The sequence below is a fragment of the Pseudorca crassidens genome, chromosome 3 (genome assembly GCF_039906515.1).
Source record: "Pseudorca crassidens isolate mPseCra1 chromosome 3, mPseCra1.hap1, whole genome shotgun sequence".
NCBI classification, from domain to species: domain Eukaryota; kingdom Metazoa; phylum Chordata; class Mammalia; order Artiodactyla; family Delphinidae; genus Pseudorca; species Pseudorca crassidens.
Window position 1 is genome coordinate 66,654,373 of NC_090298.1, and position 12,562 is coordinate 66,666,934.

Consider the following 12,562-nt stretch of genomic DNA (forward strand, 5'->3'; position numbering starts at 1 on the left):
TCATTGCAAATAGGAAAAACAAAGCTTCCAGAAACTTGTCCTGTACAAAGTAGGTACAAAATAGACATCTGTCAAAGTTATTGCCAAAGAATTAAATATTTTAGAGGACAAAAACCCTCAGTATATGTAAACACTGTGACTTGGCACTTGACTTTGGGAAGATGTGACAGCTTTCCAAAAGCATTTCTTTCCGTCAGATAATCATGGGAGATGTCTGAGCTGTTTCACAACTTTCTGCACAGTTTCTTTAAAGGGTAAGGATTGCATCATAAGAAAGCAAAGTTATATCATTTGTTGGACTCTATGAAGGACCACTATCAAAATGTCTCCCCCATGGTTGCTAAAAGACAACTAATTTCAAGTGATTATTCAAGGCTTTGCCTTGAATTTTTAAATATAATTAAAAATAATTCATATTTGGGTGTGTGGAATGTAAGAAACTGTCTGCTGACGCAGTAATTTGGTGGATTATACCAAATGTGCTATTTTATGAGACTGCGGACCCTATACAAGGTGGATGCACAGTCCACGAACAGTGTAACCAGTACACAGGAAATGTATTCCTTTAGAAATTGTCCTGGAAGACTCTACAAGAAGAAATTTCAGTAGCCTAAATCAAGTCACATCCACTGAAAGTCTCTGCTGGACATGTTTGTCCCTGTAGGGCAGTCCAGCTGGCACCATCCACTAGAGGCAGAGATCCAGGAAGGCTTCCTGATCTCATCCTGCCTTCTCAGGTTCTTGGCTGAAGAATCTGTAAGCTGAATCGGAGCCAAAAGTAAGGAGGAAAAGACTCCCTTCGTTGCCTTTGCCCCCTGCAGCAATGGGCGGAATGGAGGTGGGGAAGGCCTGAAGATGACTCCTTCTAAGAAGGGCTGTGACCAGGCAGCCAGCTAAGACTCAATCAGCACTGGGAAGGAGCTGCTCTGGTGCTCTCCGTCCCCTCATGCCTTCCGTCCTCTTTCTCAGTAACCCCAGGAATGCCAGTGAAAAGGAAAATACTTAATTTATCCAGTAGAGGTTTCCTTGGCAGCTAGACCTTAAGTGAGAGAAAATCTCAAAGTATTTAAACCAAAATTCAACCATTTAGGCTGAATTCCATTTCTCAAATAGCTCAAGATGGTAACAGTGGAGAATGTAGACTCTTTTAATTTATAATAATTTTAAAGACCTAGACAACCTCTCAGTTTAAATTCACCAGACTGTGTTTGGTGGACTCCCATAGGCATTGTGAAAATTTTTTCTTTAGTAATTTGTCCTTGATTAACCACTGAGTTATGTTTGATTCAGTTCCAAATCCAGTGTAATATATTTCTGAGTTCCTTTCACATTTAACATAATTTCATGCAATCATTACTCAAAGTCAAAGTGAAACCCTATATTAAAATTTTACTATTTTTCAATTGTAAGAATAAATGATCAACTTACAGTAACTCAAAAGATTTACTTAGCAGATTTTAATTAATGGTTGATGATGCTGGAAAGAACACATTCCAAGTAAATCAAGGTCAATTTCTGTGTCGCCACCAACATTTTAAAAGTTTCACTGTATTGTACACATTTGGTGCATACATTTCAACAATCAAATGTTTCGTGCAAGTGTGGGCATTTCTGGAACTGCATGTTTCTTAGTATTTTATTTATTTGCTCCTTTTATTTTCAGCTAGTTAAGATGTCAACATCTAAGACTATAATTACAGAAACCTTCTTGGCTCTGTGGAAAAAAGTGCAATTCCTACAGCTGAATTATGGAGCAAATGGTGATTGCTTTCATCCGGCATTACAAAAATAAGAAAAGTTAAACTTTCATGGGTGAGAAAGAAGGGTGTATGATTATTTTCCAAATATGATTATTTTATACTTATATGTCAAAATATAATCAGAAGCTCTTTTCCATGAAGGGCTGGTATGCATCTCTAAAAAGGGGATTAATAAGGAAGATACCTCACATGGAAAAGAATAATATCAAATGATGTGGGTAGTTTAGTCAACTGAAATGTTTTAAAAACACATTCTTTAAGACTTACAATTGCACAGACCAGTTCATCCTAGTGGTTGGCAAATATCAATTTGTTGGATATATGAAAGGTTTTCATGCCATGGTACATATAAAAGCTTAAGGAAATTTCAGTAACTCCACAAAGTAAATATTTTTAGTAATAAAAAGGTAGAGACCATGCAGAACAATTTTACCTTCTTCAGTGCCTCTCAGAGTACCTTTCAGTGCTATGTACATATCTGAAATTAGCTTTCTATTTCTAAAAGTTCTCAGACTCTATTTTTGTGTATTTGGCCCCATTTTCATCAGTGGAAGACCAATACAGTGGAAGATTGGAAGCACAAATATGTTTTTCATATTATCTATATGTTTATTGATTGTGCAAATGAATTCTGTATTGGGCTACTCATGAATGTCTAGTGATACTCTCCTTGTTATATTCATACAAGGCTTGTCTCTTGCTGGGTGTTGTTTCTAGCAGTGTAGGTAATTTGGTAGTAATCAGAGGGCTTTACCCTATCCAAGATGCTATATGAAAAAAAATTGTGTTTCCACAGCTAATTCCAACTCATAGTAGGTCAGTGTTTCAAAGGGTTTACTTTTTTTTTAATCAGTGTGATTTGAAAAACAGATCTTAAAACACAACTAAGAGCAAGGCATTGCACTCAGTCCTCTAGGGTACCTTGAGTTTGGAGTGTGGCCTATTTCTGCAAAGAGTCTATGATTTGCTACATATACTATGGATATATAAATTTGAATCCAAGACAGAATAAAATCTTATAAATACAAACCATACAATTTGGGCATCTTGAAGAAGAACGATATTTTTCTAATTGGGAAAATTCTTTGAAGCACATAGCATTTAATCTGGTATTAAAGGGCCAGTATGATTAAAGGCATTGTACAATTACAGTTGGAAAGGCAGCTTAATTATGACATTCAAAATGATACGCTTCCCTGGTCTTATTTATGCATGTTAGAAGATTGACAAGGAGCTTGAGTGAAACTTGCTGATTGGTAGATGGTCCGCTATAAGGATGTAATTGGTAATGGAAAAAGGTCAGGACCTGGAATAAGAGCTAGTAAATGATAACCACAAGGTATCTCTTGTGCTACATGTGGTTTATCATAGCCTTCAAACTCTTCTGTATATAATTGCTGCACCTTGAGCATCTACCCCAGACTAGGTGGAAATTGTCAAGTCCCTACCATCCTCAGGTAGCAATCAAGGTTCCTCAGATCTTATTCTATAATTAAAATGTTGTAATTTTATTTTAAAATGAGTTCTTATCGCATGTTGAAGTATATATAGATAAAATAATGTCTTGAGATTTTCTTGAAAATTATTCATTGGGGGTGGGAGTAAATAAAGCAAGATAAAATAAGATTGGCTATATCATGACATTTTTTGAAGCTGGTGATATATAGAGGTTCATTATACTAGTCTTTCTACTTTTCCGAGTGTTCGAAATTGGCTATCATAAAAAGTTAAAAATTTTTATCCCACCCTGTTGCCATGCTGAGCCTTAAACCAGTCAAGGCGGATGCTGTCTGTGGCATCTGTTATTCACATTTTGGCCTTTGAAGTGTTTCTCCCTCACACCTGTGATGCCCTCTTTCCCAACTTTGTCATGCTCTCCACCCCTTGAAAGAACCAGGTGCACCTTTCATGGTCCAAATCAAATGTCTCTTCCTTTCCACCGCCTTCCATTGCATGCAGGCTTTTTTGTATTTGAAAGTATAAACCCATTGTATCAAACATTAACTCACCTATAAACTATTTACTGAGCGCTTACTTTGTTTTGGCACTTGACTGCCTCAAGTAGATCCTATTTAGCAGGTGAAGACGGACAATTTGCAAATTTTACAAAACAAAATGTGATTAGAATTACAATGGAAATCTGTAGACAGTGCTCTGAGAACATCATAGCTGGGGGTGGAAGGGGAGGGCTCAGGGTAGAGTTGATCTTTTCTTTTTTAAAAAATAAATTTATTTATTTATTTATTTTTGGCTGAGTTGGGTCTTTTTTGTTGCGTGCAGGCTCTCTCTAGTTGTGGCGAGCGGGGGCTACTCTTCGTTGAGGTGCGCGGGCTTCTCATTGCAGTGGCTTCTCTTTTTGCGGAGCAGAGGCTCTGAGCACACAGGCTTCAGTAGTTGCAGTGTATGGGCTCAGTAGTTGTGGCTCGTGGGCTCTTGAGCGCAGGCTCAGTAGTTGTGGCACACGGGCTTAGTTGCTCCGCGGCATGTGGGATCTTCCCGGACCATGGCTCGATTCTTAACCACTGCGCCACCAGGGAAGTCCCTTTGATCTTATTCTTTTTTTTCCCGTACGCGGGCCTCTCACTGTTATGGCCTCTCCCGTTGCGGAGCACAGGCTCCAGACGCACAGGCTCAGCGGCCATGGCTCACGGGCCCAGCCGCTCCGCGGCATGTGGGATCCTCCCGGACCGGGGCACTAACCCACGTCCCCTGCATCGGCAGGTGGACTCTCAACCACCGCGCCACCAGGGAAGCCCCTGATCTTATTCTTGAAGGAATATATTTTCTCCAGTTCAGAAATGAATTCATGTATATAATGATAAATGTGGAAATGTCAGTTATTTCAAGGCAGAGCCTCTGGGTAATGACTGCTTCTGCCCTTTTTATAGTACACAAGAAAGATGGAAAAACATTCTCTGCAGTGAGAATGGGCACACCAATTAATGAAGTATGACCAAAGGACAGTCCCTAAGTCATCTCCCAAATAACTTTGGGGCCTTTGAGAATCTTGAGAAAACTTCAGAAGAACTGAGACTGTCAAACACCACTGTCTCTCTGAAACCTGCCTTTTTTCCCGCCCCAACAGAAACTTTCTCCTTCCTGCAAACTCCCAGATCATAGTAGATAAAAGCATGGACTTCATTCAGTGCCCTTGGTATCAAATTCTAGCCCTAGCTCTTACTCCTAGCCATGTTATCTTAGAAAAGGAGCTTTCCCTAAGTTTGAGCTGTCAAGGGACATTACTGAAAGTGAGCAAAATGAATACGCATATGATTAGAGCAATTTGTTTTACCTACTTACTTTACCAAATTCTACCTTATTTTAAAGTACTTACTTTTGAAAGTATCTTAGAATCTTTAATGGACTGTAAGATTGTTGAATGAAAGGAACCATGATTTGGAATTTTTTTGTTTCTCATGGTACGAAAACAGCACTTGTAAAAATATTTATCATTTAAATTGGTTTCTCGGACACATTTACTTAGCTCATATATACGTATGTGCTATATGGTAGAGAAGTGGTTATGAAAGCATGGAAAACATGGAGATTTGGGACAGTGCAGGGCCTATGCAGGAAAAATTACTCTTACCATTCCCCTTCAACACCTCTAATTGTGTCTTAAAGGAAGTCTCAGTTTGACCGTAGAGTGTATTCTCTTCTAACACGTGTTAAATCTGTTTTTCAAGAAAGGGGAGAGCTGGCTTCATGCTCAAAGCCACCAGCAAGCATGTATCCATTTATAATTAGAAATATCTTATGTTCACTGTACTTATTTTTATGGTTTCCTTCTATTTCTGGCAAGTTATACTGGTTTCTATTTATTTAAAATATATTTTTAAGTAAGTGTAGGGAGATAATAAATATGGCATGTGAATTACTTAAGTTTAAGAAAAAGTAACTTAACAGATAATACAGTTCAACCTATTATTCATAGATTGGAAGCCAAGGTACAATAAGGATAAGTAACTTGCTCTGGTTACAAAACATATACTGACAAAGCTGGGACTAACATAAGCATCTTGATACTACTAGCGTCCAGTGCCTGATGCCCCTTTGATAAAAGAAAGTGACCCTCAATTAATATTTGATGATTGACTGTCTTCTCTAAGCCAATTACTTCTTTCATCCCGAATAATGCCAATGTTCATGGATATGAAAGTGAATCAATAAAAACTCAAAGTATAAGGTGGCATGCAATCAGGAGCCAAGAACTACAACTAAGAGAGACAAGAGAAGGTCACAAAAATGAACTTTACAACATCAAGCAATGTATCAGATACATAAAGCTAATACATCTGCATGCATGTGGTGGCACTCTGTGGGATTCAGAAGGTCACATCTTCAATGAAGTGCTAGTGTGCCAAACATATTTTTCCAAAAGCCACAAATCTGGCCTAGAATGTGGAAGGAGCTTCTAGCAAACACACACCTATAGTTTATATAAGGAAGGAAAGTCTTCTATTAATGCAGCCAAAATTCATCCTTCCATGTAAAGAGACACTGAAATTCATGAATAAAGGGTGTCTTGAGATACATGAGAAACTAAGGAGAGGCCTAAAGGGCTTTGGGCAGAGGGGAAACAGGATGGCATGGATACATTTTATTGTTTAGCTTTGTATACATTTTGATCTTTGAACCTACTGAATGTATTACATATTTAAGAAATAAAACTCCCCCCACAAAATGCCTTGACCATTTGGTATTCAGTGTCTAAGAGACTCTGGACCATTAAAAAAAATTACTTCTTTACAAGAATATTTAAATAAATCTAGAGTCTACTTTTTTGTTAAATTAAGTTTTCACAGTTATTTTACAAAATACAACTAAATGTATTTTAGTTAGCAGATGTCCTTCACAAAACTTGCCATTATTTTGAAACTGAGATAATTTTAGAAGCATAATAAAAGAGCCTCCACTCTGAATTTCTTCATAACTATGTAATGAGTTTTAAATTTTGAATGGCATAAGGCAGTTTCTGAATGTTGTTAATTCAGTTCCACTGCATGTTTCTCCTACTTGCAAATAGCTTCAAATTTGCATATAACCATTGTGTGTACATTTCAAATATGAAAGCTGGAATCATAGACAGATTGCAGATTACAAAAGAACAGAAAAACATTCTTTACATGGACTTTTGATTTCTCACATCAGCACCATGGTAACCATTAGACATTACTTGTCATGAAAAAAAAAAGCAATGATTAATTATCATTCCTAAGTTTTACATGATTTATAGATACTTACCTTGTAAATCTAATGCTACCACAGCTGTATCATCTTCTAATCCTTCAATCACCTCGCACTTGTATCTCCCATAATCCTCCAGGGTCAGGTCTGTGATCACCAGAGAAGCATCATTATCACTGCCTCCTTTCAGAAACACTCTACCCTGGTAGCCTCCATAGGTTTTCTTGTGGTATCCCATGGAAACAAAAACATCCACTTCCTTGAGGTAATCTGAAGTTAGCTTGGTCCACTTAATTCGGATTTTGTGGGTTCCTGAGCCAAGTGCTGTAGGGTCTCGGTAAAATTTACATGGCAGTGTAATATTGCCACCTCTGTGTGAGAACACCTTGGCTTGTTCTGCTTCCACGAGTAGACGGGGGCCATTTTCTGCTATAATTGAAAAGAGAGAAAAAAAGGAAAGAACCATTAATATGCTTTTAGACTTTTTTATAATATGAAGTATACTACCTACACAGGGTATCTGACAAAGAGTAGCATTGGCGATAAGCTTCTCTGCATTGTTGAGCAGTGATCTCCTTTGAACCACATAGAAAGGTACCTTTAGTAACTAGAGGGCATCTACAAGGTAGTCATGTCTTTTAAGCTACTGAAAAAAGGAAGGATGTACATTATAATCAATGAGAAATATTGGCTATAATACTCTATAGTCATCTGAAGCTTGAAGATGTCATCGTAAATTCTATTTATTTTTCTTCTACAGTTAAATATCAAAAACGTAGAAACAAGACCAAGAGAAGTGACAGGGAACCATAACTATTTCATCAATATAAACCCAAAACGTACAAGCTAGGTAAATTGATCTCTCCCCAGCTGAGCTTTCTAATACGGTAAGTCTGTATTGTATTTCTAGGAAAAGTACACAGCAACATGATTAACTTTCATTGTACTGTTCTGGCCAAAGAATTAGAATGTCCTCCCATCTCTGGCTTCAATTCAAATATACACCTGCGATATGCCGTTCTGGAGCATTTCAAGCAACATGTATGTATTATTTTCACACAAAGGCCAGACATCAGAAAGGTATTTTTAGTGAGTGCTTTTTAAAAAACTCCAGATTTTGAAATATATTCCTCAAACCTTGGGTGTTAAAAGTGTATCGAAAGTTATATTTATTTTCTAATTAACCAGATAATTATGTTTCTTTATTCCCTTAAATCTCCTTCTACACCCCCCACCCCCCACCCCCCGCTACCCCTGCTTTCTGCTGTATCTTGGTTTACAGAATCCTCTCGCTTTGCTTCTGCCTTGCCACGCCTTGCCCTTTCGCTTCCCTCCTCCCTCCTCCAAGGACTTTACTGCCTTCCTGGGAGCACCATGATATTCCTAGCCTGCCAAGTCAGCACGGCCGCAGGCCTCTGGAGAGCCAGCTGTTATTTTCAGATCTTGGCTTTCTCTGGGGTTTCCCCTGGTTCACTCGTTGCGCTTTTGACCTTGACAAGGTCTCTTGAGGATGTGCAAGCTTTGAAAATGAGAAAGCGATATAAGAATTCCTGGACACACATACCTCATCCACACACAGCTCTCAAAGGCTGCCAAAGCTGTCTTTCAAGCAGCCCTTCCTGCTTTAGGCTGGAGGTTCTGAATAAACCTTGGTCACGAATCGTTAACGATAGTACACAGGTCGTCAGGAGGAGTAGCAAGTCATCCCCAGACAAACCTCAAAACTTAGTTATTTAATGGTGCACGTAGGATTCAGATTTTAAAATAAAGGGTCCAAGAATAGACAGTGGTTCTATTTTTATCATAGAGCAATCAAAATTCATATTTAAAAAATGAACATTTATGTCAGCCCCAGTCCTCCGAAACTGAACAGTTGAACCACTTTTAAAGCCATCAGTGCCCCTACTTTGAATAGATCATAAACTGAGAGGATAATGGCTTAAGTAAAATGAATCACAAATCCAGCTCATTAAGCATTTCCTTTAGATTCTCTTCTTTATCTTCTTATTTAGGCCCATAGAATCATAAGACATAAAAGGTAAAGGTATCCAACTCTACCCTATGTAGAATACTCCCCCTGCAATATCCCCAGGGACTGCATCCATGTTCTACCTAAATATTTGTAGTATCTTCTTTCTGGAAGGAGGAAAAGGTGCTGTTTAATAAGTCTGCTCAGCAATGCCTGAGGCCCTAGGGAGCATGGATCTACTCACTACCTTGGGAGGACGCCTGAAGCTGGGCCTTCCCATGCTGGGACTTGAGTTTAGACAAGACATGAGGCCTTCAGAAAGTTGCAGTTTCATGATTCTCTCAAGCTTTTTACTTTAAAGTCAAAACTAATGCCCAAATGCGCTGGGCTAAAGGGGAGTTCCAGTAGTTAGGAACATGGGCTTTGATGTGTCAGAGACCTTGTTCTAACCTCACCTCTTCAATTTGCTAGCTCTGAATCCTTGAGCAAGGTGTGCAAGCCCTAAGCCCCAATTTCCTTACATGTGAACTAGGGAAAGTAATGTCTACTATGCATAGTTGACCTAATAGGCACATAAAGCACTTGAAATAATGGCTGACCCAAACTGTTCCTACTGCATAGTTTTCCCCCTGTATTTCTCCTATATGATACTGCCTAATATTGAGCATAATTTTGACATATATTAACCTTCCATGGTTCCACTTACTTATAAAGTTTTTAACCACGTGGAGTAAAATAATACATACAATGCCACCTGTGTTATATAGGAAACCTGGAAATTATTGTGTGGTTTAGCATAATCATAAGGTATTCCAGAGTGAACACAAGGCCTGAGTGTTTTATAAATTAAAGAGTTAAAAAAAAAAAAAAAAAAAAAAAAAGAGTTAAAGCACAGATCAAAAGTCTTGTACAAGAGACTGAAATTTCTAATTTTTTTCTGAGGTTAACTGTAAATCATCTTGTAGTATTTTAGAAGTATAAGCTTATGGTTTTTTTTAGGTACTATTTACTTATACTCTAGCATTCTGCGTAGATGATGACTTATGTGGTATAATGTTGAGACCTAAGCAGACACCAAAAACCCATTGGCTTCCCACAAAATAATTTTTCTAACAAGTCTGCTAGAATGTATAAATTTCCACCATTCTTATTTTTGGGGCAACTGGGGTGTTGAGGTAGTAGATGCCACGAGGCCCTGGCTGAAATTCAAAGAACCCTAAGAAAGTTGGGTAATGTGTAACTTTGAGTGACTGAGGGCCATTAACATTCATTAACCTAAATCCCCAACATGGCCTTTAGAACAATGTGTTTTATTAGCTTGTTTGCTTCTAGAAGCTCAACACTGCAGATTATACAGCATTGAGCATTGCTGGCGGGAGTGGCCTGTTGCAGAGCAGATAAGATGTAGGAAAGAGCACTGGCCAGTGAGTCAGGAGCCCTGGGCTCTGTTGCAGGCTCTAGCAGGGCTTAGCTGTTTGAGTGACAGGTCTACATCATGAGAACATTGAGCTTAAGGTTCGTATCTGGCTCCCTATGGCAGGTTGTCATGATAGGGATCAGCCAGGAAACACACTAAGAGGGAGAGGGTAGAGGGCTGGAACAAAGGGAGCCTATAATGCTGATGGCAAACTTTGCACAGTCTTGTCTAGAGTAATCTGATCATTGGGTTAAAAATGTGGATTGGTTTGAAATTAATGTTTAAGTCAAAACTGTTCAATCAACAGGGCACTTGTAAAGCAAATCAAAAGATAAAAATAAACCTTGATCATCAGAATGAGTATTGGTTATCCTTTTTTTTTTTTTTTAAATATTAACTAGAGAAAACCAAGCAGCATACATGTGCTCATTTTAGGGGGACTGAATTTTTTAAAAGTTCAGTCTGTAAGTTACAGGAATTTCATATTTTTATTAGTGAGTGTCAGTGACAGTGATGAAAGATTTGATGGCCTTCAAAGACCACAGTTGTCTCCAGGGGAAACAGCAGGGCTTCATTATTATTTTACAGTCTGCTGTGAAATCCAGAGGACATCATTCAGTTTCACCAAATGATGAAAGCAATGGCATGACCGAAAAGCTGATCTTTGTATCACTCTGTAATTTAGATGAAATCTTTTAAACAATAGGACAAAAACAATTTAGAAATATGGTATTGGACTATTACCTATTGTTCTTAGTTCTATTAAAAGTTTAAACATTTGGGGGGGCAATTCATTGCCAAAGAAATAGAGGTGACAGGAAGTAAAAAAAAAAGGTGTTATGGGTCAAAGTTTGTCTTTTAAAAATAAATAACTTTTTGGATTGTACAAAATAACCAGTCTTGGCGTTGGTTACTTTCTCACTGGTGTATAATGAAGAAGCCTCCAGACTTTTGGATTTCCTAGACCAATAAAATGTAAAAAGAACCCAAACAAACAAAACTGAGGAATATATTTAAGATGGTTAAACAAAGACAAAAAATACTCCCCTTCCAAGAAAAAATTCTACCACCATCATTTGATTTTTTTATTGTGGTAAAATACACATAACATAAAATTTGCCATTTTAACCATTTTTAAGTGTGTGATTCAGTGGCATTAATTACTTTCACATTGTTGTGCAACTGAGGCAGGAGATAGATGGGCCACAGGCTGAGCAGCTGGAGTTTGTCCCCTCTGGAGAGATACTTCAAGATGAAGATAACAGCGGGAGCAAGGAGAAGCTGAGCCTGCCCAGGTAAGAGGTACAGAGACCACATATTTTTCATTCTTGAGGTCAGGGAGACCTTCCCAACTACACCTGTGCAGAAAGGCTCCTCGGGTCAAAAAGGGAGGGAGTGCCACCCCATAGTAGGTGATGTCAACCTACCCATAGGCCTCTTCCCTAGAATCCGTCTTGGCTAAGAGATGCGCACGCATACAGGGGAGGACCCTGAGACAAACCAAAGATGGACTCAGAGCCAGGCAAAGCAAGATGATTGGCCAGAGGAAACCCAGAAGAAATGCCCCATGTAAGTGATTCAAACTACTACGAGGGCGCAAGTCTCTCTCTGAGTCCTTCAAGTGTGTGTGTGTGTCTATTCACACATATTCTTTTTCCTCCTAATAAACACTTTACTTGTTTCACTACTTTACGCCTCTTTGTGGAAGTTCATTTCTACAAAGCCGACGGGCCAGGGGCCTTGTCACCGGCCACTGGCCTTGGTGGTCTAGTGGCGAGGATTCAGCGTCCTCACTGCCTTGGCCTGACTTCAGTCTCTGGCCGGGGACCTGAGATCCTGCTTCAAGCTGCTGCAGGCCGAGGCCATCTGCAATCACAACCACCATCACCATCTATTTCCCAAACTTTTTCATCACTCCAGACGAAAAACGAATTCCTCCCTGACATTCCAAACTAGTAGGCAGACACTCAAGTACCAGCTCCACGATGAGTCATTTGAAAATGCTGCACAAGGTTTTAAAGATAGTTCCTTATTTTTGTGGCATCTGTTATCACTTTGGTGGGTTGAGATGTGTAAGACTAACACTCTGGAAGCTGTTACTTCCTTTAGGGTAGCCAACCTGCCCAATGATGAGCAACCAGGCTGGAATTGTGTCCTTCTTGTTGTGCTCACCACAGTCTACTGAAAACAGTCACTCTGTCTCCCTAGTCCACGTCTTGTTATATTGTT

General features: G+C 38.9%; 1 protein-coding gene across 1 annotated transcript in view; it reads right to left on the minus strand.

The window, feature by feature from the left end:
- HAPLN1 (hyaluronan and proteoglycan link protein 1) overlaps nucleotides 1–12,562 on the minus strand; it is a 71,302-nt gene that overhangs the window by 4,745 nt on the left and 53,995 nt on the right. The window contains exon 3 of the mRNA XM_067731175.1: nucleotides 7,005–7,376. Within this exon, the coding sequence (XP_067587276.1) occupies nucleotides 7,005–7,376 (372 nt within the window). The remainder of the gene's footprint in view (nucleotides 1–7,004; nucleotides 7,377–12,562) is intronic.